This window comes from Echeneis naucrates, chromosome 7, assembly GCF_900963305.1.
Source record: "Echeneis naucrates chromosome 7, fEcheNa1.1, whole genome shotgun sequence".
Classification (NCBI taxonomy): Eukaryota; Metazoa; Chordata; class Actinopteri; order Carangiformes; family Echeneidae; genus Echeneis; species Echeneis naucrates.
In genome coordinates, this window is record NC_042517.1 from 9,162,073 (window position 1) to 9,188,473 (window position 26,401).

At 41.0% G+C, this 26,401-nt stretch overlaps 5 protein-coding genes across 7 annotated transcripts; 2 read left to right on the plus strand and 3 right to left on the minus strand.

The window, feature by feature from the left end:
- Window positions 1-462: 462 nt before the first annotated feature.
- atp5f1e (ATP synthase F1 subunit epsilon) lies at window positions 463-1,944 on the minus strand. Its single transcript, XM_029507026.1, has 3 exons — window positions 1,836-1,944; window positions 1,379-1,506; window positions 463-658 (listed from the first exon to the last, which is right to left on the minus strand). Exons 1-2 carry the CDS (start codon window positions 1,865-1,867, stop codon window positions 1,380-1,382), a joined length of 159 nt encoding a protein of 52 aa, XP_029362886.1. The 5' UTR covers window positions 1,868-1,944; the 3' UTR covers window positions 463-658; window position 1,379.
- A 1,046-nt stretch (window positions 1,945-2,990) lies between these two features.
- LOC115046081 (PRELI domain containing protein 3B-like) lies at window positions 2,991-12,433 on the plus strand. Of its 2 annotated transcripts, XM_029506203.1 has the most exons (6): window positions 2,998-3,126; window positions 6,418-6,586; window positions 6,715-6,804; window positions 7,294-7,364; window positions 7,498-7,600; window positions 8,183-12,433. In XM_029506203.1, exons 1-6 carry the CDS (start codon window positions 3,095-3,097, stop codon window positions 8,297-8,299), a joined length of 582 nt encoding a protein of 193 aa, XP_029362063.1. In that variant the 5' UTR covers window positions 2,998-3,094; the 3' UTR covers window positions 8,300-12,433. The 2 variants fall into 2 exon arrangements, with proteins under 2 accessions (XP_029362064.1, XP_029362063.1); XM_029506204.1 differs by lacking the exon at window positions 6,715-6,804 and having other exon boundaries at window positions 2,991-3,126.
- A 1,141-nt stretch (window positions 12,434-13,574) lies between these two features.
- On the minus strand, window positions 13,575-22,338 carry bpifcl (BPI fold containing family C, like). The gene is made up of 16 exons (XM_029506198.1): window positions 22,262-22,338; window positions 22,014-22,154; window positions 21,781-21,895; window positions 21,452-21,583; window positions 20,676-20,831; window positions 20,532-20,595; window positions 20,345-20,405; window positions 20,113-20,204; window positions 19,772-19,948; window positions 19,628-19,687; window positions 15,115-15,282; window positions 14,552-14,619; window positions 14,431-14,473; window positions 14,251-14,311; window positions 13,943-14,019; window positions 13,575-13,835 (listed from the first exon to the last, which is right to left on the minus strand). The coding sequence occupies exons 2-16, from the start codon at window positions 22,111-22,113 to the stop codon at window positions 13,797-13,799; spliced, it is 1,413 nt and encodes a 470-aa protein (XP_029362058.1). The 5' UTR covers window positions 22,114-22,154; window positions 22,262-22,338; the 3' UTR covers window positions 13,575-13,796.
- Window positions 16,353-18,833, plus strand: LOC115046080 (uncharacterized). Of its 2 annotated transcripts, none has more exons than XM_029506199.1 (7): window positions 16,353-16,387; window positions 16,643-16,758; window positions 16,848-16,937; window positions 17,149-17,235; window positions 17,409-17,427; window positions 17,724-17,859; window positions 17,946-18,833. In XM_029506199.1, exons 2-7 carry the CDS (start codon window positions 16,667-16,669, stop codon window positions 18,290-18,292), a joined length of 771 nt encoding a protein of 256 aa, XP_029362059.1. In that variant the 5' UTR covers window positions 16,353-16,387; window positions 16,643-16,666; the 3' UTR covers window positions 18,293-18,833. The 2 variants fall into 2 exon arrangements, with proteins under 2 accessions (XP_029362059.1, XP_029362060.1); XM_029506200.1 differs by having other exon boundaries at window positions 16,851-16,937.
- Window positions 22,339-23,777: 1,439 nt separating the features above from the next.
- On the minus strand, window positions 23,778-26,093 carry LOC115046683 (vesicular inhibitory amino acid transporter-like). Its single transcript, XM_029507205.1, has 2 exons — window positions 25,713-26,093; window positions 23,778-24,965 (listed from the first exon to the last, which is right to left on the minus strand). The coding sequence occupies exons 1-2, from the start codon at window positions 26,091-26,093 to the stop codon at window positions 23,778-23,780; spliced, it is 1,569 nt and encodes a 522-aa protein (XP_029363065.1).
- Between the last annotated feature and the right edge of the window lie 308 nt (window positions 26,094-26,401).

The window sequence follows — 26,401 nt, forward strand, 5'->3', positions numbered from 1 at the left end:
CATTGTCTTTTAAAAGAACCTCATTATGGCAGGAAAATTATAAAATGATTAACTGGGATGCCAATTAATCTAGACTGCAGTTAAATGATTAAAGTGCCTGCTACTTGTTACTTGCTATTATTGGTTCGTCTTTGTCCTTTGGGTAACGCATGCATTACTGATCATTTGGAATTCAGCTTTTTATTGCCATAAGTACACACATGGTCCAACTCCCCGATTTAGGTTTGTTCAGGAACAATACTATTTCAAACCCTTGATATACTCTTGGATCAACACACACACACACACACCTCTGTAGATACCACCTTATGTGTGTATATGGATGTAGATGATTGAACTGACTTATTTATATCAAAATAAAAAAAAGTGGTTAAAACAAATGTTTCAGTCTTCTTTACTTGTTTCACAGCTTTCAGTGCTATGATTACAATATTGACCAACACAGCAAGAATACAAGTGAAATAAATGGATTTCCAATATTCATATTTAATACAATTTTAATTACAAATGAAAAGGAAAGACAGCTATTTCAATTAGGTCCTGAGTCCAACAGGTCATCTTGATACCATCCATCTTTTTATCTTCTACACTGTGCCTAGGAAAAGGACAGTGATAGGACCTAACAACACCAGGAAAATCTCTATCAAGTCATCACATCCTGGAAACAAATAAAAGCAGAACAGAAAAATTAGTGAACATACCCATGAGAATGTATTTTGAACATTAACAATAACAACAACAGCAACAACAACAACAAACACACACATACACACATACACATATATATATTTATCTTTATCTCAATCAGTGACTCCAGGTCCTGGCTTCAAGTTGGTAAACCTTTTACTATGAAGAAATTATTTTCCTTTATCTCAGACACAAAAATGAGTCAGAGTAGCTTTGACAGGGCAATGCCCAGGCATATTCGAAAGAGCACTGGCAGAAATACCACTGCAACTTAAACATATTCATTTAATGTCTACTACATTTTATACTACATTCATGTGACAACTGGGAGCTACTTTATAGATTAGGATTTTGCAAAAGATAATGTTTGCGTAACTGAGGTAGAAAATTATGATGGAATGTTTGTCCATCAGTAATATTCATGAGAACCCTAATAAAAACCAAGAGTTCCACTTGGGACTAATTTTTAACTGAATCTGATGATATCCGGCTCTAAGGAGCCTTAGAGATGAACACTTTTGTTTTGTTTCTAGTAGATTATGTATCCACTGTTCATGAAGACGTCGGCCTGATTCATCCTGTAGCTCAATGTCACCTCTCCTTTAAACGCAAAAGGCTACGATGACTTTACCTCCAGACACCACTCGGTGTCTTGTTGCTGCTGGTAATTCTGAAGGCATGCTGGACTTACGCTATGCTGATGTTTTGGGCTTGCTGACTTTGACGCTGGCCTCTGCGGCCTTTATCGCCTCGGTCTTGAACTGCGGCTTCAGTGCGGAGCGCACCGCGTTAGCGCAGATTGCAGAGAAGCGGATGTAGCTGCAGAGAGGACACATCGTTAGCCGCATGCTAAAGGGCAAGCAACACTGGGCATGATCACTCTGGAAAACACAAACATGACTGTTCCTTCAATGCTAAATTGAAAGCGCAATGTCTTAGATTAAAGAGTCATACAATAAACGCGTGTGTTGGAAAGCTAACGGGCTAGTAGCTTAGCTATGTAGCTCTGGAAGGATTGAATAGGGAAATAACGACAGTTACACTGTTAAATTACAAATTTTTGGTATCAGACCACTATTGAGAACAGCGCTGTAAGAAGAGACTTCAGTACTTAATCGGAGTAGACAGATTTCTCAGCATTTCATTACCTTAGGCCAGCCTGTCTCCAGTACGCAACCATCGTGCCTGTGTTGTGGCTTCAAGGACAGGTCAGATATGTGCGTGATGACGTAATCAGACATACGCACGTCCTCTCCCTCACCCAATAGGAACAGCGCATGCTCATGATTGACGCGTGATGGTGAAGATTGAAGATTGATTTGCCCTCATCGGGTTGGCTGAGTGGCCTTAATGTCTGTTAAGATGTAAAAAAAAAATGCTGATTTCTTTAGTGTTTTATTTTGTGAACGCTACTCCTGCACACAGAGGAAGACAGAAACCATCGGAAAATGCTCAGACCATCCACTCCATAACATCCTACTGGACTAGAGAAACCGCAGCAGTGGACTGAATCCATCTACGATACAAGATGGAAAGACATAGAAAACCATTTATTCCCACTGCCATCAGAGTTTACAACCCCTTAAACATCAGAAGACATGTTAATAAAGAATTTCTGATTTCCGATTTTATTTTATTAATGTAAGAGTGAAAAGTTACTTTCATGAATTTAGAAAGCACCTAGTCTCAAAAGATCAAACTACTGAAATTTCTTTGGTGTCGCATTTAACTTAATTTGCAGGATTTTTCCGCAAATATGAGAATTATTAGATAATCCTTTTTAATTAATTAATAATTAGATATTCCTTTTATGATTTAAATTGAGAAACAACCTCCCATCAGAAGCTATTACAGCCATTTTAGAAGGTAATAATTCTTCATTAACGTTGTAATGATAGTCAACATTAACGGTGTTTTACTGTTGTATTACTGAAATATGACTTTATGCCAGATAGAACAGAGTGGAATACCCAGAAAAGTTTAGTGACCACTTTATTACATAACATTTACTTGTCATATAAGTCCTCTGTAGTGTTGCTAATCTTTAGAAAATCAAATACAGCTAAATCAAAAACATGAACTGTGGTCTGTCTGTGGTAAAAACACCTTCTGGCATTCTGCATGATAAAAGTCTGGATTTCTCAAAGAGAGAGGAGGATAGAAAACACAGACATTTTGAATCCATTTTATCACCTGTAAGAACCACACTTTAGATTTTGCATTGAATGAAACGAGGGGCAGGCTGATTGTGGATGTCAGGGTGCAGCGGGGCTCTGTGCCACCAGGGGGCCGCTGGCTCCGGAGCCGCCATCAAAGCTCTCCGCTCCCCCGGTCCCTTCTCCTTCCTCCTCCGGTCACGCTGTCATCGGTCACCGGCTCCCGAGCCCTGACAAAAAAGCCTGTTAAAATGAAGATCTGGGCATCGGAGCATATTTTCAAGTGAGTGATTTTCTGTTTGTTGTGAATATGTTTGTTAAGTTGCTGGTTTCCTGTTCCGAAACCCATTTTGTTGTTTTTGTCTGTGGTCCTCTGCACACCGAGCGGCTAACAGCTGCTAGCTTCACACATAAGTTAGGTAACTTCACACACCGCGCCTGACGTGAAGTAACCTAACCCATTGTCTTGTATACTATGTTTTAAGTTTTTCAACCACCATCCTCGTCTTAAGTCGTTTTGTGCTAGAGAAGTAAACCGCTTTAGCTAGTTCAGTTTTAAATTAGCCTTTTGCAGCTAGCCTTAAAGCTAACGTTGGCTAGTGACTTGAGTCCAGCAGCGTCGTTTTGCATTTTACCTTCTATGGCAACATTTCCCCCACAACAGACTGACAAAGGGAAACTTCCGTGTGCTTTTCACGTGTTTTTGTTTAATCTGGGAGATTAAATCTGTCGCTGGATGTGACTATGTGCCGTATTATGTTCCTCCTGTCAGATCACTGACAACAGTAACCAAGGGGGGTTAAAATTAGGAAGAACACAAGTAAGGAGCTTATGTAAATATTCAATTTATTACATGTCATAAAGAAATCATCTCACTGGGTGATTCGTTGGCTTTACTGGTCTAGTCTGTCCTGTCACCGGTCTGGTTCAGGTTCGGACTAGGTATCTGCATTAGCCCAGTCCATTACTCGTAACCAACTAACTCAGTAGACATGTTCAGGTGCCACTCCGGGAATCGCGCCTTACATTACATACTTATTCAACATTACATCACATATTCCACATTACATGTTACATTTACATCATGTACATATATTTACAGTCCATTACGCTACTTCACCATTTGACATTACGTCACCTGACCTGTGACATAAGTGAGCTGGGATTGGCTCCAGCACCACATCTGACCTCTTCTTCTGAGCTCCGGGTCCACGCATGTTGATTTGTTTTAAATTTTTATGAGTAAATAAAAAACACAGACATCTTCCATCATCATGGTTTCATATCAACACGTCTAAAAACGACACATGCCGACAACACCGAAGAGGAAACACAACAAGAATCAGGCGGTCAAGTGGAATCGCTCTGTTTTTATGGCCGGTGTGTTAACAGATTTGGTTCCTCCAGGTTCCGGTTCCCCTTTAGTCGTGCGTAGCTGCTATGTTACCGTACGTACTTAAAGAAGAAACGCAAATAGAAACAGCTGTACATGTACGCCGTACATGGAACAAGCCAAAGTGTAGGTTACTGGTATGTTATTTATGATATAAAAAAAATTGAAAATGCATTTGTTGGGCCATTCATTGTCAATCTTTGTTCAAATGGATGCCAGCTAGCATAGCTAGTTACTACACTAGTTAGTCGCTTCGAAATGGACTGCTAGCTAACTGGTTAGCATTATTTTTGACGTATAACGTTACTATTGCTTACAATTCATTTGGAAACGGGCGGAGCGCCTGCGAATGACATATTTCTGCTCCCTAGAAATACTAGTATAATAGTGTCCATATTTTTCTCAATCCACGAACTTGTTCAACACAAGTTTACCATAATGAACATACACTCACATGACAAACGCTCATCCTGGCCACCCGGAGCCAGAGCCAGAAAAGAAGAGGTCACGTGTGGTGCTGGAGCCAATCCCAGCTCACTTACGTCACAGGTCAGGTGACAAAATGTCAAATGGTGAAGTAGCGTAAATCTATGGGGTAACTGCAGCAGCGCTGTGGAGCAGTGGTAACGCAGCCGCCTCACACCTAGGCGGGAAGGGTTCGATTCCCGGCTAGGGATTGATGTTAGATGCTAGTTGTATGTATGCTATAATATAACCCCGGGGTTTGGTGATGTAATGGACTGTAAATATATGTACATGCTGTAAATGTGATGTAATGTGATATAATGTATGATGTATGTAAATATATGTATGTAAATGTATGAATGTAAGGTCCATTCCCGGTGTGGCACCTGAACATGTCTACGGAGTTAGTTGGTTACGAGTAATGGACTGGGCTAATGCAGATACGGCGCCCCCCCCAGGACCTAGGCCGAACCACACCAGACCGGTGAGGGCACCCCTCCAGGAACGGACCGAGACCAGACCGGAGACAGGACGCGTCCACAGACTAGACCAGTAAAGCCAACAAATCACCCACTGAGATGATTTCTTTATGGACATGTAAAAAATACACAACTATTTTAGTTAAAGATTATGTAATTATAACCACACCAGACCGGTGAGGGCACCCCTCCAGGAACGGACCGAGACCAGACCGGAGACAGGACGCGTCCACAGACTAGACCAGTAAAGCCAACACATCACCCACTGAGATGATTTCTTTATGGACATGTAAAAAATACACAACTATTTTAGTGAAAGATTATGTAATTATAACCTTCACTACCTCCGAGCCTTCGCTAAGCCCCGCCCCCCTTGGTGACTGTTGCTATGCTAGCCTGTTCAGCCCTGAAGTTCGGTAGCAAAATGTCCGGTCAGCATCAGTCCGGTGATCGGAAAGGAAAAGAAAGAAGAAGAAGAAAATAAAGGGTTAAGAAATTTTCTATCCAAATATTTTTTTAAAAGGTGGTGACAGTGAATTTTGGACGAGAAACGTAGAGCAAGGTAAGAAACAGGGCCGTTAGCTTGTAACGTAAGCTAACTGGCCAGCACTAATGCTAACGTCCATTAGCCTAGCTTGTTTAAAAGCCCGACACAAAACGTTATCTTAGAGAGAAACAGCTGAGTTTGGTAGCTCCATCAGAAAGGAGGGGACAGAGAGAGTGACATGGGGGGCAGAAACCATGATGATGCCTGTGGTTATACGGTTATATCGGACTCACTTTCAGGAAGAGTCCGGTCATGAGCCACTGCGCCTGGACCAGTTAAATCAAATGACTAATCCCGTTCAACATATAATAAGATTTAAATTTTTTTCATTTTGAATTTTAAAACAAATTTTTCAAAATGTACACTTAAATGTACTCGCGTAATTCTGTTGCCTGATTCTCAATGCTATGTATATTCACAATCACGTTCACGTGAACATGTACATTTCCTTTCACTCAGCAATGAAGATAGCCTGCATCACTTCAATCTTTTTTCCTACGTTTGATATCACAGCAAAGCGTTTTGTTCTTTTTTGGAGGGGGGGCTGTTTCAGAAAATGAACACATTTGATTGCACATTTATGAAAAAGTATATTCTCCATAGTTACTTAATACTTCACAGTCTCTTGTTAGAATGTTTCATGGTTTGTTGGGGCCTTCTCTTCCTAATATAAGAATTGATTTTTAACAGTCACCCATGGGAGACGGTGACCAAGGCGGCCATGCAGAAGTATCCTAATCCCATGAACCCCAATGTGTTTGGTGTGGATGTTCTGGACAGATGTGTTGACACGGAGGGACGGTTACACAGCACCAGACTGCTCAGTACAGAGTGGGGGTTGCCTGCCATGGCCAAGTCTGTAAGTTGGATAATGAGAGAAACACATGATTTGTTGGGATGTTTTATTTTATGTTTTATCTTTATTTTTATTGATAATGCCACATTTTTGTTCTTCTTAATAATATGAGCAACATGCCTGCACTGCAGATCATTGGCGTAACAAGGACATGCACATATGTTCAGGAGCAATCAGTAGTGGACCCCAAAGAGAAGACCTTTGAGTTGAAGTCTACAAATGTGAGTAATACCGATGGGTTGGGGTCACAGGTGATATGCGGTCTTTCATTAAGGGCTTTGATTCAAACTGACAGCATTATATTTTAGGTTAAATTATTTTATAAAGCAGAAAAAGTTGTATGTAAATGAACAGATGTCATTGGTATCTTTCACCTAAACTGCACCCACAGGACTCCACTCCTCAGATTTCCAGCTCCACTCTGCATCTTCATTATGAATGATTTAGTTACATGAAGTTATATTTACTTATGTAAATATTTGTGTAAATACTTCTTTGGTAGAGGTTCTTCCATGTTCAAAAAATAAATAAAAATTTTCAACACAACATAGATGTAATCTCTAATGTAGATAATTAAGTCTTTGCAGTTGAAACGATCATCAATTTTCGGCTCTCTCAAGATCTGTTGCTGTTAAATGAACTGAATCTCCTGTAAACAATGCAAACGTGTGATGTTTAAAAATGAATGCTGACCTTTTTTATCTGTCCAGATCTCCTTCACTAACCTGGTATCTGTGGACGAGAAGTTGACATACAAGCCCCACCCACAAGACCCCAAAAAGTAAATGACTGATGAAAATGATTCTGTTTGATTGGAAAAAAAAAAAAATTGTTCTTACAAACATCCAAAAGCCGCTATGGATGTACCAGGTTTCAGGTTGGTTGGTGTTTATGTATGTGTTTTTGTTTGTCAGGACGGTGCTGACACAGGAGGCTTTGATCAGCGTGAAAGGTGTCAGTCTGAGCAGCTACCTCGAGGGCCTCATGGCCAAGACTATATCTGCCAACGCTGGCAAGGTAAATTAAAATAATAGTTTACACAATTTGACTTTAGAATGTTTTTTAAATACTTAAAATCTCTCTAATGACCATCAGCGAGTGACTCTACTGCTTGTAGAAAGGTCAGTTTGTATAGAGCAGAGGTGTCCAACTCTGGTCCTGGAGGGCAACTGTCCTGCTCCAACACACCTGATTTAAAATGATCAGCTTGTCATCAAGCTCTGCTGCAGTCTGACCAGGATCATTCTTTTAAATCAGCTGTGTTGGAGCAGGAAACATCTAAAACATGCAGGACAGTAGCCCTCCAGGACTTGAGTTGGACACCTCTGCATGAGAGTGTGGTTACTGTGTGTTTGACAAACTGTACCCTACATGATGACCTACTGAAGGAAGTACAATGTAGGTCACATTCAAGGCTCTCCTTTCTCTTCCAAGTATAGTGTCTTTTGGTATCAAAAAGCTAAACTGGTAACAGAGAATTTCCAATATAGGCCTCAAAACAGCAGTTCACTAACCAGTGGATGATGTCACATTGTTTAGCTACGAGCAACGTAACTTTAACAGGCACCGTGTATTCATAAAAACTTTTGTCCGTCTCAGGGTCGTGAGGCAATGGAGTGGGTCATTAGACAACTAAATACAGAAATCGAAGAGTTGGCAGCAACTGCCCGTGGTACGATGCGTGTTCCCATGGCAGCAGCTGTGGCAGACAAATAATCCCAATCTACCATTCTGCTTCCTCCACCATCATGAACTGATGGACTACTCAAACCTTTTCCCCTCAAAGGGGACATCTCATCTGCCAACAAAGCCTACTAACCACAGCCCAATTCTGGTATGTTTGTTTTTGTATGTATGTCACAAGAACCTGCTGTTAGACCCTCTTCAGCATTTTCTAGCGATGGGTGTGATACTTGTCATCATGGGCAGTGATGGGGAGTGTTGAGCTGATGACAGTTGGAAAAAACAAACAAAAACCAACAGGGTTGAATAATTGGACAGCACTTGAAACTCATAGGACTGAGTCTAAGCTCTTTTTTTTTATTTTTCTTTTTTATTCACACTGTGCCTCACCATCATCTCATTAACTTTATTTTTTCTAACCTTTTCTCCCCTTCTTTCTAAATTTTCATTTCTGTCTCCTCCTTTTGTTTTAATTCTATCTAAATCTTAATGATCTAGTGGAGTGCTGAAAACAGCTGAAAGAAAGCTACATGCTTTGAACATAAGAGTTATCCAAAATATCTCAAACCCACAACCCACCAATGTAGATTGTTTTTCTTTTCTTTTTGTCTTTTTTATACTGAACAACATGCAACAGGGAGATATATTTTTTTACATTTCAGGTCTTGAGTGTTTCTCAGTGAACTTGAACAGTTTATAGTGTAGACCAGGACTGGCTCAGATTCTTTACAGCCAGATCTGAGTGCAGGTAGACAGACAAGAAGATCATTTTGTGGGTGAACTTTCGTAGTCTGGCCCTGGGACACAAATGATGCCCGTCCGGGGGAAGAGGGAGTTTTAGTTGTACTTCCTGAAACCTCTGCAGCAGCCTAGCATGTTTTAGTTTAGATTATAATATTTTGAAAGCCACGGTCCTCCGTGCTTATGAGTTGGTGCCGGAGGCATACAGACAGAACTTTAGAAAATGTGAAAAGACTGCCACCCGGACATATGTAGAGTTTGCAAGAGTGAAAGGTCCGCTTTTTGACAAATAGTGCCATGCCAGAAAAGTTAAAACCAGGGATAACCTCTGTGAACTCCGTGAGCTGCATCAGAAACTAGAGAATGTTTCTACTGTCATGAGCCATGACACCTCATTGCCACCTGCCCCATTCTGAAAAAGAAAGGGCAGTCCAAAATAACCAAAACTCAATCGGCGGTCAGTTTGATTCAAACAAAATCCCCATTGATCGACCATCTGCGCTCAGTTGTGTGTGACGAAATAGATGAGGATTTTCGGCTGTTTGTGTTACTGGGCTCTGTTTCTTTGGTGGGTGAGGCAGACAGCGTACTGATTATTATCTTACGGGATACTGACGCGAAGCAAAGTTTAATTCATGAAGGTGTCCTGCCCTTTTCGGGGGATTGTTATTGCAGTTCCGATGTTCTGGTGTGGGGAGTAAAAATGGATGTTGTGCGCGCACAACTAAATTTTTTTCAGCTAGTCTCCAGGCTCGTGACACATAAATTCCAAGTTGCTGTGAGATCCCAGCTACCTGTAGCCGGAATTGATGTAATTCTTGCTAATGATATAACCGACGGGAAAGTTTCTCTGTCCCCGATGACCAGATTACCACAGTTTGCCTCTCTGTGCCCATTGTGTGAGACTTGCCCCCTCTGTTTCCTGTATGTGCTGTCAAATATGATGTGTGTGTGGAGTTAAGTGACTCCTTGTTGAGTAATCCTGTACAGACTAGCATACCCCTAGAAAAGAAAGATGTGGGCAGTAAATTTTCCATTGAGATTATTCATTCAGATGATGGTTTGAGAATGTCAGTTGACAGGGAGCATCTGATTAGACAACAACAAACTGATGCCACTTTGTCATCTTGTTTTTCTCTAGTAAATCAGCAAACATCTAATAAGCCTGCACTGTAACGAATTTCCTGTAGCATTTACAGTAAAAACCAGGTGAAAAACTTGCCCATAAAGTGCTGTTAAAGTGTTAAAAAATAATTACAGTATATCATTGGATACTTCTTACATTTTTTTGCTGTGCATAAATTCCAGCAATGTATTGTTGTTTTCTATTAGAAACAACCACTAACTGTATTTTAGTTTGCAACATTATCTTGTATTCCATTCAAATTACACTAATTACCTGGCAACTAATATTGCCTTTAAATAGCTGTTACTTATTCATAATTCAGTATCTTATTGTAGAGTGGGTTTACAGTTAATCTTTGTCACATTTAGCAAATTAAGTACACTGTGGTTGCTGATCAACACATTAGATTATCTTCAGCTGCCACTTTTGTTAATGAAATAGTGTGCCATTGTTTTGCGATAGGCTCAAAGCCATTCAAAGTCCATTAATCTTTTGAGAAGTGCAGAGACATGGAAGCTGACACTGTTGTTCCTCTTCTCATGCACCTTCCCACTTCTTGGACTGATCCACTTTGTCATCTTTGTGTCAGAGGTTGGGTTGACCCCGATGAAGCACCTGAAGTCACAAAATCAGAGAAAAAGACACAATATGTTGTTTGAAGAGACAGCAGAAGCCAGCATAGCATGGAACTGGGCTACTATGCACTATGGGCTTTCGCTCCAACAGTTTTCTGTCAGAACCAAGTGAAAACACAACCATCCTGTAATTTTACAATGTGATACTGTGAAAAAATGCTTTGAGTTACTGTAATAATTTTCACTCATAATGCATTGCAGTATACAGTTAAACCTTGCAAAATATGAGAACAAGAAGCTACTGTAATTTTTTTTACTGTAGAAATTACAGAAATTTGTTACAGTGTGTGTGTTTTGATGCGTTGTTGGTCTTCGGACCTTACGCACGAGTCCGTGTGCCGAATGGTAGTGCCGCAGCCTTACCGGTGACAGGTTCTGACTCTGGCCCATGATCATTGTCTGTCTGGACACTTGGGCATCAGAAAAACTTATAAGCGTGTCCACCGCAATTTTTTCTGCAGAATGATGAAACTGTGTGCGTGCGCGTGTGTGTGTCCAAATGTCCATGTGACTGGGTTGCTGCAGGCTGATTAATGGGCTGATGACTTTTATTCACCACCTGACGCCAAACTTGGGCCCCTTTTGCTCTTCCCTCCCCAACTTGCCAGCCAGGTGAAAGTGGTGCCTTTGCAGTGACGTGTGAAACCTCTGCAGCAGCCTAGCATGTTTTAAAAGCATGCAGATTGCACTGTCTGTGTGGCAGTAGTATGAGGGAGCAGCTGTTTATTTTCCTGTGCCATGTTTTCTCTTGTTTTTAGTTAGGAGTTAGGTTATCTATTATCTTTTATTTTACACTTATTTCTTGGAGGAAAGATACAGATTTTCATTTAGTTTTGTTTGTTGTTTTGGCATTGCTCACCTCCGAAACTAAAACTGCTACCTTGTCCTTTGACCTCGATGTTGGGTGGCTTTCTTGGGAGTGGGAAGGGTGGGGGCTTTCCATCATGTGTGGCCCTGGTTCCCCTAGGCTAGGGCCATAACACTTTTTTCAACTTTTTTTTTAAGGGTTTGGGCCAATGTTCCTCTTACAACACTGGTCGTAGGAGGAACAATTCAGGGTTACAAACAGGAGCATGTGTTCCATCTTGAAGTGTAAATATAAAAATGCTCCCAAACACTTGAAAACTTTATATATGGTCACATTATTTATGAACAAAGCCACACTGTATGCTCTGACCGTTTCATTCGTTGGTAGTATTTATGGTATCTTTGGAATGGCGAGAATTGACAGGCTGTTGAACTGTTCCTTTTTTTTTTTTTTTTTTTTTTTTTCTCCTTTTTAAAGCTGTTAGCTTGTGTTGGTCTGCAAGTGGCAGTGCAGTTTTTATATTACATTTCCCAGGCCTATATCATTGAAGACTCAACATTATTTAGATGCAGGCAACAAAATAACCTCATGATGGTCCACTTTTTCTTTCCTTTTCTCCTCTTGATACATAGTAGTAAGGACTGCCCTACAGATTTACTGACCAATCAGTCAGTCAGTATTTACACAGCGTCTTGTTTCATGAACGAAGTGTGATGTTTTTCTATGGGGAATTTGTTATGAACAAGTGTCTGTAAATAGGCTTATTTATATTTTGGTTGTGTTACATTCCAGGAATGTCAACATGTAACAGAATCTGAAAAGTGCACACTGAAATGTTTCAAAATAAAGAGATGTCATTGTTTCATGAATATGGTGGTGGTGAAGTATTTTGTAAAAGGACTTGATTTCCACTGTCACAGTTTTACTGCACTGTTCTGGGTCGAAGGCACACCTTAAATATTCTAATATTATTATAATTCAATGATGCATCTTACTGAAATGGGCCCATTCGATGTGAAGTCAGTACTTTTGCCGTGGCGCATGGCAAAAGTGCGAGGATGTGAGGGCACTGGAGCTACTGGGTGGGTACGGGTGTACCACGAAGGTTCAGTCCTGGGTTTTCAGTGCCATGAAGGTGAATAACCCCTCACTAAGGTACACACACAAACGGCCGGCACACACAAGTCAAGATAATTCAAAGGCAGACACACTGGGAGTATAGGCATTACAATGTTTTCTGTTAATCTACTTTATTAGGTGTCCATTTCATTCATTTAAAAATATGTAAAATAAATTTTTATCATAAATAATGGAATACACAGTTGAATTCAAAGTTACATTAAATAGAAAAAAAAGTTGCAAAGCAATAGTTACTTTCCCTGGTAACTAAGTTTATAACACTGTAACTGTTACTTTTGATAGATGTAACTGTCCCTAATTATGATGAACTGAGATTCATCTGTCAGCTTTTAGAGCCCTCTGAGTCAGAGACACTCAAAGAAGTACTGACGGTCCACAGATTGTCTGCCATTACACACTTATGCATCATATTAAAAAATATTTCACAAACGTGGTGCCCTAGCAGCCCTTCAGTTGTTTGGAGGCTGTAGTCTGTAAAAGTACTGTTTCTTTCAACTTTTATTATGTTCGCAAATTCTTTCAAAATTATTGATAATTTCAATGAGTATGAGTGGTTGTTGGTCTCGGTCTGTCTCTGTGTGTTGGCCCTGTCCAGGGTGTACCCCGTCATCGCCCAGTGTGAGCTGGGATTGGCTCCAGCACGCCCCACGACCCGGAAACGGATAAGTGGTAGAAGATGAATGAATTGATATCTTCATTAGTGAAGTAAGTTGTTCCACTCTTGTTTACTATTGGTCAGATGCTGATAACTCCACGTTGGGTTCATCCTGTTTTCAGAGGTTCACCCCTGCAAAACCCCACTGATGATGATCTTAAAAAGCCTTAGTCTATTTATATCAATGCAACAATATTTTAAAAAGTTTTTAAAAGTTTTATTTAGAATGTAGGAAAAAAGCGGATCAGCTGTTACACACAAGTGCTCATGAAGTTGAAGTACAGGCTTAATCAGATCGGTGTTCATTTGAAGAGACAAGTGTAAATAATGATGTTCAATGTTTCCAAAGTAAGGTTCTTTGATCGTGCCAGTCTGGGACCAAGTGTAGAAGAGATGTCTAAAAGTCTGTTGAAGCTGCTCTCTGTTCACAACACCTCAGCGTCTGAAAAGAGAGCTATAAATCCCTGTTTGGAACAAAGGTCGATTGTCAGACAGTTTTTTTTTAGGGCAAGTTAATAGTTGATGCAAAATTCAAATTATTTATTGTTCTACTTCTCCTTCTAATACTGACCTCCTGCATCTTCAGGACTGAGTTGACCAGCTGGGAGTGTTTCATTCGGGGTAAATCAAAACCTTTCCCCATTTTCACTGGAACAGAGTGGAAATCAACACAAGGACAAGGTATCATCCACATTACACATAGCATTTTCAGTTGGCTGTCCCCCATTATGTTGAATCAGTAGAGTGTTTTATGATCATACTCCGGAGGAGGCTTCTGTTTTGTTCTAGTTCTCTATGACGAAGATATAATTTGTACCTTAGTTAGCAGGAGATTGTGGGATCAGGACAAAGAGGTGAACATAAAAAATAAAGACTCACCATTAACCTTTGTCAAGGCCAAATTCACTCCCAGCTTTGCAAGTCTTTCCAAAGGATCAGTCTGCAAACAGGAAAATGTGATATATATATTTTTTTATTTTTACATTCACTGTTTGTTTTTCCTTAGTTTGTGCAACATAAACCTAAAATGTGATATAGCATTTGAACTGCGTCACACACCTCAAACTCTCCCACTTCACTTCCTACCAATGTCAGTGTGAAACTGTAGGAAAGAAAACAGAAGCATTGGGTGTTTGTTGATTTGGCTGTGGTTTGTGTTTCAAAATGAGTTGATACTCACTTGTTCATCGAAACTGAACCTTTCACTTTTTGGCCATCAATCCACACTTTGCTGTTGAATTGTGAGTCCTGAAAGAAAGAAATAACTGAAGCTGTGACTAATGGTAATTAAGATTGTTGCTAATTTGTCAGTTACTTTTCTAAATAAAATGTCACTGAACACAATTTAAGATGAATACGAGAACATCACATTTGCAATGATAAAAAAAAACAGAAAAAAATGCTTCTTAAAAGCGTTAACCCCAGAATATTTACATTTTTGGCTGATGAGTATCATCAATCAAAATAACTGTCCATTAATTTTCTTTAAGTTTACAAGTCCTACTGAATCGTATCTTCATTTCATCAAGATTTATCTTTGCTGAGGTTAAATACGGTTTGCGTGTGTTAGAGAGATAATTCTTTTGCTATAAAAATGTACATGACATTCTATATAATTTCAAAGCTAACTTTTCTGTGCTCAGCTATAACACTTATTGTACAAGATGTAAGGGCACTTGAACATATACATATTTTATATGTTCATTCTGGGTATCAATGGGCTACATAAGAAAAGTCACTCACAACTCCAAGTTTGAACAGTGGGGTCTCGGTACCATTTGGCTGGATGGCGAAGGCTTTGACATTAGCCTGGACGCCCAGTTTAATAGCATCAGAATGGAAGGAAAGCATTGGAGCTTTGATGGCGTAAACCTGCAGATACATCAGCAGGCCTGGAAACATCTTAGGAAGCTGCGAATGGCGAGAGGAGAAAGCTGCTGATGAGTTTGTATGTTGTTGACTTTGTTCAGCAGGGCAGAGTATTAGATACAGAGTTCACATGTAAAATAGATACTGTGTACATGTGCCCATGAAGCTCCAATGTTACATCCAGGTGACTGCAGTCTGTGTGACACACCATCTGAATGCCAAAGTATAAATAGCCAGTTATGCCATTTCATCTCAGTGGCTCAATTTCTTTGAATGTTGCAGCATGGAGCCGCACGGTGCGAACACTTTTCTTCAGGGCTTTCCAACAAATGATGACTTTAAATTTTGTGATGATCATGGGACAGTGTAGCTTATCTCAGGCCTCAAGTTGATACAATAATATTTCCAAAAATAGTTACGGCCTACAGAGACTATTGCTGAGAGAAAAGCATTTCAGACATATAATATTTACTACCATCATGATACTTTTATTTCAAAACTAAATCTTTCAATTTAATAAATAAATAAGCTAACTAACAAACAATAATAAAACGACCATAAATGGACATGAAAATGTCTGGTGTCTTCTTGGTTGGGAGGGGGACAAGGGGACTAGTGATGGGAAGTTCAGATCTTTTTAGTGACTCAGGTCTTTTAATCTCGTTCAGTAAAATGAACGAATCTTTTTTTTGCAAGCAATTTAAACACCCATCCCAGAGCTACATAGCTAACGTAAGATAGCACTCCTCAACAGCATCGATCATGTTACTGCTGTAGCCACGTAAATAATGAACAAGAGACCCGAAGAAGTTATGAGTCGTGAACGAATCGGTCAAGCCTACACTGAGAATACGCAGCAGTCATGTGACACTCCAGAGACTGGACCTGAAGACCCAATTTAATGAGGTGTGAACTAATCAGTCGTTCCTACACTGAGAATATGCAGAGCCTGTGGCACGTATGCACGGACCGGGGAAAAAAAGAACGAATCACCCACTGAAATGTCTTGATACTCTCGACTCATACAAAAGATTTGTTCAGAATGAACGAATCGTTCACGAAAGACACATCACTGAAGAAGACGCATTGCTCGTCCATGTTTTCTGAGTCACTGCAGGAGGACAACAAGTGAGTAGCAGAAGAAAAAGTAAGTTTGCACTTTAGTGCTGTTACCTGATTCAACCAGTTTAACCAGTTTAACCACAGCAGCAGATAAACTGTTTCTGATATCAGAGGGGGGTTTGTTTTCGATTTTCAAGATAGAGCATTGATTGATTTTCTTTTTCAAGCAGAGCATGAGAGGGCACCAGTCAGGCCTGCAAATTGTTACTATTAGTATTACTATTTAATTTTATTATTATTATTATTAATTTATTTATTTATTTATTTGCGGGGCTTCCAGCAGGTGGCTCCCTTGACTATCGCCATGGCCCACAAGCTCTTGCTCAACAACCAGAATCAGCCCATGAACAGGATGAGTGGAAAGGTCAAGCACCAACCCACCCAAAATTTTGACTGGTCAGTGGCTTATTATTTTATGTCCTCCACATTATTATTGCATGGCCTGTAGTGCCTGTGTGGACTGATTGGGGTGAGTGTGTGTTAAGCAGGCAGAGACAGAAATTACACGATCTGTTTGAAGAGGAGGAGGACGATGGCTACTTCAGCGTCAAAGGGAGTGCCGATGGTGACTTCAGGTAACAACAATGATCAATCAGCTACAGTCACAGATTTTTAGCTCTCACTTATTCTATTGAACTGTGAAAATAGCTTAGTCAAAGTGCCAGTGTATTGATTGGTTGGTTGGAAAAATGTTTTAGTTTGAAAGTGATTTATCAAATGATTTATGACCATCTTTTAAAGGAAGAAGTCAACTAAAGTCCAATATTTTCTTCATGTTTTTTGAAGCGATACTAACTCTGTAAGCTCCAACAACTCCGTGTCACTGAGTGACAGGTCCATGGATACGCCTCTGTATTTTAGATCTGAAGCCAGGTAAGATGTCAACTGTAAAGGTTAATAACATGTCTGTTCTAATACTGTTATTTCTTTATACCGTATATGTTATATCTGGATAACATCTCTGTTGTTATATCTTGTTTTAAAGACTTTTATTAGTAACACATATTAAAATAAAATAATAACATATTCTATTTAATGTTTTTTAGGAAGAATGACGCTAAGAAGGTAAGGAGCTTCTTTGTACTCGTGTAGGACTAAGAAACATCTGAGATTTAAGTTATTCTGCTTTTAATATAACCCCTACAAATTCAATTAAACATAAATTGTCTGACCTCATCCATAACTGTAACAGTATGGTTAAACCATACTGTTACAGTTATGGATGAGGTCATAAAAATTATTTTGGCGGCTTGGTGCTTTGTTAGGTTCACTTCATATACCACTGTTTGTCTCTTTATGTGATTTTTATCAGTCACAAATGATATTTCTTATTTTCAACTGATCATTTCATTATTCTTTAGGTATCCAATAAAACACTGCTTTCGCAAATAGAAATCCTTGTGGAAGAGCTAAAGAAGTACCCAGCTGCAGCCATGGTTTTGGTCACAGCACTAGCAGTAGTTGTCTATCTGGTCTTCTGCAACTTTCCTCCCAAAGGTACTGCTTTTTTTGTATTATTTCAGATTTATGATGATAAACATCCCTAAATGTTTTCTAATTAGGTAAATACTTCTACTTTTCAGAGAGGGTGTTGAGTTATTACGTGACAGTTATGCCACCGGACTGTTCAGGAAATGCCAAGAGCTCCTTAAACATGAATAAAGTGATGAGCTATGTGGAGACAGCAGCTCATACAGGTATTCAGGCAAAAAGAGATGCACAGTACAGTTCAGGAGACGTCAAAGAAAAATATAAAGTTATGAACAATGTGGAGACGGAGGTTCATACAGGAACTCAGGCAAAGACAGATAAATGGAAAGCAAGACATGACAAACCTGGAGTCATTACATCATTCATCCAGTACATTCTTCTCATGCTAATTATTTATGGCATGGTAATATTGATTACTAATAACAGGATATGGTGTTGAGGAGGATTGTAAAGAGAAATGTCGCTCGTAACAGTCTCTGTAGAGCGACAGCTAAGTGGGCAATGACCCGTCTGCTCCGGATTGTGAGTGAGCATGACTGCATTTCAAACAGGGCCATCTCTGTAAGATGTTTTAGTTCCCATTGTCAGCAATTTAAAAGTAATTGAATAAATTAGTGGGCCAGTATCAATTTCAGAGAGCAATTTGACAGTTTTAGTTCCTAGATTGAGAAGAAGATTTTACACAAAGAATAATGTTAGAAGCTCTCAACACAACACAGTGTTGGAGATTAAGCCAGACCTTTGCTTATTGATGTATCGCAAAAAGTGCGTAATAGGTTTTGTGTATAAAATTATATAACACGGTTCAATGCTATATCAACCAGAGTGATGCCTAAGTACTCTAATTGTAATACTTACGCAGCATTTAACTTAAGTTGATTGATTGTATTGTACTTTCACATTGTTCTATTGGAACTTCTTCAACCAAAGTTTATGAATTGTTCTTCGACCACTCCCTCGTGTTTTTACTGATTCATTGTGTTGACACCAATTACTGAGGTCATTTCAGATTATGAAGTTGCTTCATGCTGTTGATTTTGAGTAATATTTTAGTTCTTTTAAGGACCCATGCCAGTTCTTTTTCATTCAGCAGAGCTTGATGCTCTTTGGCATTACAGAAACGTCCTCATGTTCCTGTGCATTAATATTTTGATACAAGAGAAACATAGACTTTAGATTTATTCATTCATTCATTCAGTCAGTCATCTTTTACCACTTATCAATTTCCGGGTTGTTGGGGTGCTGGAGCCAATCGCAGCTCACATTGGGCAAGGGTGGGGTACACCCTGGACAGGTCCCCGATCCATTGCGTGGCCACTTGAGATTTTTAGATATCAGTCAAATATAAAGATAAGACGTACCCGAATTTCTCAGCTGGCAAGACCTCTGATAGCTGATGTAATGTGTAAATCACATCTGGCAGCAGGATTTTCATCTTTTAAAAAATTATCTTTAACCCTCTTCTCTCGACGCTCAAGCAGTGAAGAGGAAATGAAAATCATCAAAATGTTTTTTTTTTTTGTTTGTTTTTTTTTTTAAATGTCCGAAAAATGAAAACTTTCGATACTTTTAAATGTTACGTCATATTTTGAGGCCGGCTGACTCAGATAACGGGGAACATCAATGATGCTGACAGTTAAATATTAATAGGGTGTAAGCCACATTGCATTGCAAAGTATTTTTAAGAAAGAGCTACAGGACAGTTTTCTTCACATTTAATCAAGTGTATGTGTGTATGCTAGGTCTAACGTAATCCTGATGTAGACAAACTTACCTGAGGAATGAAGGGTCCCATGAGGCTGGTATTCAGGTGCACAGGACAACCAGGAGGTATCTGATATGATGAAACAGCACATCTTAACCAAAGACATTATTTCAAGTAAAACTGTATCATATGCATCATTTGACAGCAACTTACCATGCTGTCGTTGATAAAGGCCTGAAAGCCTCCAGATGAGTAGTATCCATACGAGGCAGAGTTCAGAGTATATTCAGACAGCCCCATCGCCAACATGTAGCCTTGCTGCTCAGGAATAGTGAAAGGCTGAGCCTCAAAAGGAGGATCTGTGTGGCTTTTGATACTGTAGAACTCTCCCTTAAAAAAAAAAATCTAATGAGTCCACAAATGATGGATGTCAGAGTTTCTGAGACATAAACCAATCGTTATTCGTAAAAAAGTGAAGGAACAGTCTGGCATGCCAAGTCAAGGGGCCTCCACAGAATGCAATCATAAAACTGCCTCCATGTTTGTGGCCTTACCTTAAAACCCAGATTGAGTTTTGAAGCATCTATAACAGGTAAATCCGTGAGAGAGAGGTCAAGAGAAAGAGCTTGATCCACATCAAAGGAAACTGAGGTGGGAAAAAAAAACGATTTGCAGACTGAATTATCTCCTTTCTAAATGTGACTTCCTTCCTGTTGTTTCACATTTGGCCAAATAACTAGGATCACCATGCACATCACTCATGCTATTTGGTTTTTGGTACAATACCGTTCATGGCCTGTAGGTGATGCTCCAACGTTACAATGATTTGCTCCACGTTCGGGCAAATCTGGAGGGGAATGACAAGTGTGACAGGACATGTCCAGTAAGAATCACCACTGAAAGCCTTTACTCCAGCTTTCATTTGAGCATTATCTGATAATCATACAGCAAAGCTCGCTGTACGAACACTCACTCTGCTCTGTATTTCTCTCCCTATTCGACCTGTGAAGTGGTGCACAAATGGCTGGAAGATCCAACTGTTGACAAATGTAAAAGCAGGGCTCACATCTGGATGTCAGTATCACCCCTCTTTGTCTCTCCCCATGTTTCACTGTACCTTCCTCCTCCTTGAAATACTATGTTAACATCTCCAACCTTAGCCTCACAGCTGACGCTGGAGATGGACAGATGTCCATCATCATCTTTCCCCAGCTCCACCACAGAGAGTACGCTCACATCGAACACAGCCATGTCAAATGTTCCCCCATCATGTCTGAAAACACATCAAGACACAAATCTGTTCACATGGCTGTTTTATTTATGTGTGTGTGCATTCACAGGAACACGGCCGACAAAGCAAAACTCAGTTATCATATCATGGGTAAATCTAAATGTATGATGTTGGCATGCTTTGTGCATAAATTAGCACAATTTTTACTGACACCATTTGTGTTTGCTCACGGACAGTGATTTGCTTTTTATCTTAACTGAACAAGTGATTCACAAGGAGACGCGAGTTAAAAATAGCACAGTAGTGATACATGACATGTTCACATGTCGCACACATCCCTTTCTAACTGACCCGAGATTAACACAACGCCTCATTTGAACTCACTCTCAGTTTCTCAACAACTGTGAATGCACATTTCATGATTTACCTTTCAGGCATAATTAGTGTTTGCAAAAATTACTTTCAAAACAATAACATTTGCGCACAATAACTCTTTCAATACCCTATTATGTCATGGCAGACGGGATAATCGGGATACCTGAGAAGATTTGTTTTTTCTGCCTCAATGAAAACTCAAAATTGTGGAAAAACCCTGAGTTGTGGAGTGACTGGCTTCATGACCAAGAACTTTGCTTTTAGGTTGGAGCTGAAGGACAACTCACATTATGCCATAGTGTGTCCTCCATTCACCGTTTAGTGCAATACTGAGGCCTGACATAGATGTCTTGAATCCTGTGGCATCCGGATAAAAGTCAACAGATGGCTCTGGAAGGTCGCACTTTATTATTTTGATGCTAGAGCACAAGGGGAGAGCAAAGGCAGCGGTGAGTAGGTAGCACATATGACACACAAACATGTATATGTTTAACATTTATGGGAGGAGAACTACAAGATAATTCACCCTGGGGTTCGCATTTGTGAAATTCAATCATACAAAGCTTGTTCCTTTTAAAAAGGAAAGTATGTACCGGAGTGTCACACGTGAACCCACCCTGTTAGAGCGTAGTCTATGGTGCCAAAGATCTTGATTTTGATACCACCGCTGATGTCAGGAAAAGTTACATTCCCCAGATGGTCCTGAAACCAGTCTGTGCCTGCATGTTTCCCTGGGACAAACAGCACAAGTTTTAATTGTTGTGAATTAAAAGTGTTTCATGTATTTTATGAAACAACAATCTGACACAACATTAAACAATTATTCTGTGTTTGGGTGAATCTCCTCACCATACTGGAGTCCTTTGTCGGTCAGTGTGACTTGAACTGCAGGGTTTTTTCCACATGTGGAAGGGATCAGCATTAGCAACACCGTCACGGTTAGAAGCATGTTGCTGGAGCTCCTGTGGTGCAAGCCCCCCCTCAACTGGACTAAATAAGACATTTGAACACAGCACCACAAAAATAAAATAAAGAAAAAACTGCCAAGACAGGTGTAGTTTTAAACCTAAAACTTTACTTTAAAACTTTAGTGGTACCTGATTCACTGCTGGAGCGATGTATCCGCCTGGCTTCTCTGATCCTCTGCTGTTGGTTTATGTACTGCAGTTCTAGCTTCCTGTATCACTGAGAAGTGAAACTAACTGACACCTCACATTAGTTAGGTCTGCCTGCTAAGTGTTTGTTGGTTGAACAAACAAGAAACCATTTCTTTCTGCTGTCAGTCTTAAGTGTGTAAAATAGGAAGAAAAAAAAGCGTTTATAGTGTTAATATAATTATCAATAGACGGTCGAAGCATGTCATTTATTTTTCTTTTTGCTATCCTCAGAAAGTTATATCTGGCTCATCTTTAACTTTTACAGTCTATATAAAGCAATTTGCTTTGTCATTTCAAACAACTATAGAGGATATTTGTGTAACACTGGGCTCAACTGGTTTCGAGTACAAATCTCAGCTTTTTCAGATTCTGCTTCAAGCTGTCCTGTCAAAGGCAGATGCTCTACCATGTTTTCTCACACAAATATGTAACTTATCTCTGCTCACATTTGGCTGTTTTAAGAAAAGAGGAAGCTGAATTAACATTTAAAAGAGGAACTATCACACATTCCACTTACAGTAGAAACAAAAGTGAAAGTCCTTTCAGGCACAACTTTTTCCATTGCATTGGTCAAGGAAACATTAGAATCACCAGCCATAAAATATTTAATTTATTTGTCTCTTAGTTCAACAAATACTCTTTGTCTCACACACCATGATTAGTTTCAGTAAGTCACAAATAACAAGTTCAATAGGAAGAGAATACTATCAGACAGACATTTTTTTCATATAACACAATTAGGACCCACTTGCTTGCACTTTAAATTCACTTCATCCAGAATAACACTTGAAACACCAAGAAAACAAACGAGCCAACAGGACTACTACAGGCATAAGATGGAAAATAAACCACAAAAACCAAAACAAACTCAAAAAGAAATCTGTCTTTCTAAACAACGACACATAAGTTATTTATGATTTGTTATAATCCACAGAGCGCCACCTGATCTGAAGGCTGCTCCTGTCTTATGTTTTCTTTGATATGGGATTCATGATTTATGGAGCAGCTCAACAACCAGTAATAGCACACTGTTCATCCCGCAGTTTTTCATATATTTCATTCCCCATCTATAAACACGTACACACGCACAGTTAGACCCATGGCGGACATTTTCACTGGATCTTTGACAACTTTGCATCAAGACTGATACCTGGACAGGCTTGTTAATGCCCGCATATTTAATCACCCCCTTTCATGCGGTGGGTGTGCTCATCTGTCCAGTTAATAGCCTAGAACATGTTTCCTGGAACGAGTAGACTACTTTACACTATGATTGTAGAGTTTATTATTGCACATTATCACGAAGGCAAAATAAAAAGATGTACAGTTCACACACATAACCCTCCCCATGTCAAGTGGTCGAGATGATGCTTTGATATGGTCTGCGCCATGACAGCCTGCCGGAGTGCGGCATTTTTATGACATCACTGATCAGTAAAGGTCATCTCTGAAGCTCTCAGTCGTGGAGATTGTACCTGAAAGCCTCTATGAGCCCTTCGATCGAGTGGATGAAGCCAGATATGGCACATATGCCTCCAATAACAAAGATGGCAACGTCGAAGAAGACGTGATGCCACAGGAGGTTCCTCCACTGGAGCTTCAGGTGGAAGAGGCTGGGCAGGAGAAAGCACAGGCCGGCGCCCGTCAGGCTCCCAGTTAGGCCCATCAGGAGGGCGAAATGGGGGACGAAGACGGCCATGAGCAAGGTGAAGACCACCAGGGCGATTCGCAGACCCAGACCCCAGGATTTCAACTGGCCGTTTGGGCCGTAGCAGTCAGGAAAGAAGGCTCTTCCTCCATCCTGGAACAAGGACTTCTCCAGAACCTCGACTGCAGCGAAGAACGGCAGCGGGTAGGACAGCAGGGCTTTGGCCACCAGGAAGATGTTCACCACAGCCCGGATGGTGGAAGGCAGGTTATCTGTGATGACCTCCTTGGTGGCGTCCGCCCACGTCAAGTAGGCCACCAGGGCGAAGAGGCCTTTGAGGACACAGGCGGCGATGTGAGTCCAGTCCATCATGCAGTGGAACTCGCTGGGCTTCTGCATGTTCCCCTCCAGGGACGGCAGGAAGATCTGGGAGGTGTAGCTGAACACGATGATGCCGATGGAGATGGGGAATTTCTTCACGTCGATATAAAACTTGACCTTCTCCCACGCCCACTCGCGCGCCCTGGAGAGGCAGTAAGCGATCACGAGGATGTTGATGACAAAATGCGCCAGGGTGCACAGGAAGCTGAACTTGGAAACCGCCTTCAGGTTCTTCAGGAAGGCGCACGGCAGGAGCGCCACCGTGGCCACCACGGACCAGGCCTTCTGGGAGACGGGGAAGCCCGGGAAGCTGTTGTACATCAGGTTTCCGCTGACCACCACGTAAAGAATACAGGTCATGACCAGCTCGATGATCTGAGCCACGTTCACCACGTGGCCGCCCAGCGCCGGGAAGCGGGGCGCGCAGCAGGCGTTGGCGATGTCCACGTAGGAGTCCCTGACGCGCACTTTGATACCGTCCTCGTTGTCCTCGTAGAGACACGCGATGAGGATCTTGCCGGTGTAGCAGCACACCACGGCCGCAAAGATGATGAGGAAGAGGCCGAGGTAGCCGCCGTGCAGGATGGCGTACGGCAGGCCGAGGACGAACATGCCCTGCGGACAGAGAGGCGCAGTTCAGTGCTAATGGACGAGGCCCGCGTCGCAGTGACAGGCCGAGTCAGGCCGGACACGCGACGACTGGCTCTCCTCTTACATAAGAGCACCAACAAAACGCTAGAATCGTTATTCTTTAGCACAAGAACACGCCGATGAGATTTCCGACGTCAGCCATCACACTACATTTCCCCGTTTCGCCTCGCCCTTGAAAAACTGGCTCTTAGTTTAGACTCCATCTCGGATTGAAGTAAAGCATTCAAATAAAAAATTAAAAACGAATTTTGTTTGGTTTGGCAAAAACTTCAATTTGATTTAGACGCTGATAAACACGTGGGGGCCGTTCAGCCGGGGAGCTATCGAAGTGAAACAGGCCCTGCCTGCAGCTCCACTGATAAAAAGATTTGAATAAATAAATCCCGAGACTCGCTGGCTACAATGGATTCTCCCAGAGAGCCCGAATGAAATGTTACCCCGATGCATTTAATAGAGTGTATTAATAAGCTAAATGGTTTGCAGCGTTCAATGTGCTTTAAAGCTCGCTATGATTTTATTCGACAGTGTCGGATTTATTCTTGTCTTGTGTTATGTGAAATTATGCGCATTTCGAATATCGCCTCTTTTCTTTGCGCACACCGAATATGAAAATCTTCAAGGTGACTTTTTCTCCAGTTGCAGGCCTGCATGCAGCATGCAGCACATGGGATTTTACACATGCAGGGTGACAGTGATCAGAGTGCGGCCTACTTGAATGGCGTTGGTGACATTCCAGCCGGCTTCCCATGATGTGATTTTTGGTTTGTCTTCATCCAGCGAGCCTCCCGTCTTCAGGGACGAGCGCCTGGGACCGGTGCCGTCTCTCTGGTAGTGGCTGTCTCCCTCCAGCTCCCCCTCTCCCTCCACGGGTTCCCCTTCTTCTTCTCCCTGGAGGACATCCATTTGCATCCCTTGCCTGTAGTCATAATCCAAGTCGTCGCACTCGGCGAAACCCAAACCCTCCTCATCAGTCGCGGCCTGGAAGCCCAGGCGGGCGAACACCCCGCTGACCTTGGCCTGAGATTTGTGGGAGACCGTGTGGGCCGCATTGGTCAGCTTGTTGGTCAGATTATGTCGGTTTAAGTGAGCCATCTTTATCCCAATAAAATGCGGTCTTAGTCGAAAGTGGTATCAGCAGGTACGACAGCAGAGATGCGGGTGCATGCAGGGTGATTTACAGCCTTTTGCAGCAGCTATTGTGAAGTCATGCCTGTTGCCTCTGCGATGTGGTCGTGCAGGGAGATGACCGGCTTTCTAACGGCTGTCTGACCGTCTCATCCAAAACGTTAAATGTCCTCAGCCGCTTTTTTTCACTTGCTCTTCCATATTACTCCCTCAAAAAAAAAAAAAAAGAAAGAACGGAAAAAAATTATAAAAAAGAATCACTCCTTCGCATCTGC

What these genes read in the sequence shown, in the direction of transcription:
- atp5f1e (XM_029507026.1), bottom strand. Translation starts at nt 1,867, where the DNA reads ATGGTTGCGTACTGGAGACAGGCTGGCCTAAG. An exon ending in TGGAGACAGGCTGGCCTAAG is followed by an intron (nt 1,507 to 1,835) that starts GTAATGAAATGC and finishes TCCTCTCTGCAG; the next exon opens with CTACATCCGCTTCTCTGCAA.
- LOC115046081 (XM_029506203.1), top strand. Translation starts at nt 3,095, where the DNA reads ATGAAGATCTGGGCATCGGAGCATATTTTCAA. An exon ending in TTGAGTTGAAGTCTACAAAT is followed by an intron (nt 6,805 to 7,293) that starts GTGAGTAATACC and finishes TTATCTGTCCAG; the next exon opens with ATCTCCTTCACTAACCTGGT. An exon ending in CACCCACAAGACCCCAAAAA is followed by an intron (nt 7,365 to 7,497) that starts GTAAATGACTGA and finishes TTTGTTTGTCAG; the next exon opens with GACGGTGCTGACACAGGAGG.
- LOC115046080 (XM_029506199.1), top strand. Translation starts at nt 16,667, where the DNA reads ATGGCCCACAAGCTCTTGCTCAACAACCAGAATCAGCCCATGAACAGG. An exon ending in AGTGCCGATGGTGACTTCAG is followed by an intron (nt 16,938 to 17,148) that starts GTAACAACAATG and finishes TGTTTTTTGAAG; the next exon opens with CGATACTAACTCTGTAAGCT. An exon ending in CTGCAACTTTCCTCCCAAAG is followed by an intron (nt 17,860 to 17,945) that starts GTACTGCTTTTT and finishes TCTACTTTTCAG; the next exon opens with AGAGGGTGTTGAGTTATTAC.
- bpifcl (XM_029506198.1), bottom strand. Translation starts at nt 22,113, where the DNA reads ATGCTTCTAACCGTGACGGTGTTGCTAATGCTGATCCCTTCCACATGT. An exon ending in TCACCTACAGGCCATGAACG is followed by an intron (nt 20,205 to 20,344) that starts GTATTGTACCAA and finishes TTCCCACCTCAG; the next exon opens with TTTCCTTTGATGTGGATCAA. An exon ending in GGTTCAGTTTCGATGAACAA is followed by an intron (nt 14,474 to 14,551) that starts GTGAGTATCAAC and finishes TCTTTCCTACAG; the next exon opens with TTTCACACTGACATTGGTAG.
- LOC115046683 (XM_029507205.1), bottom strand. Translation starts at nt 26,093, where the DNA reads ATGGCTCACTTAAACCGACATAATCTGACCAACAAGCTGACCAATGCG. An exon ending in ATGTCACCAACGCCATTCAA is followed by an intron (nt 24,966 to 25,712) that starts GTAGGCCGCACT and finishes CTCTGTCCGCAG; the next exon opens with GGCATGTTCGTCCTCGGCCT.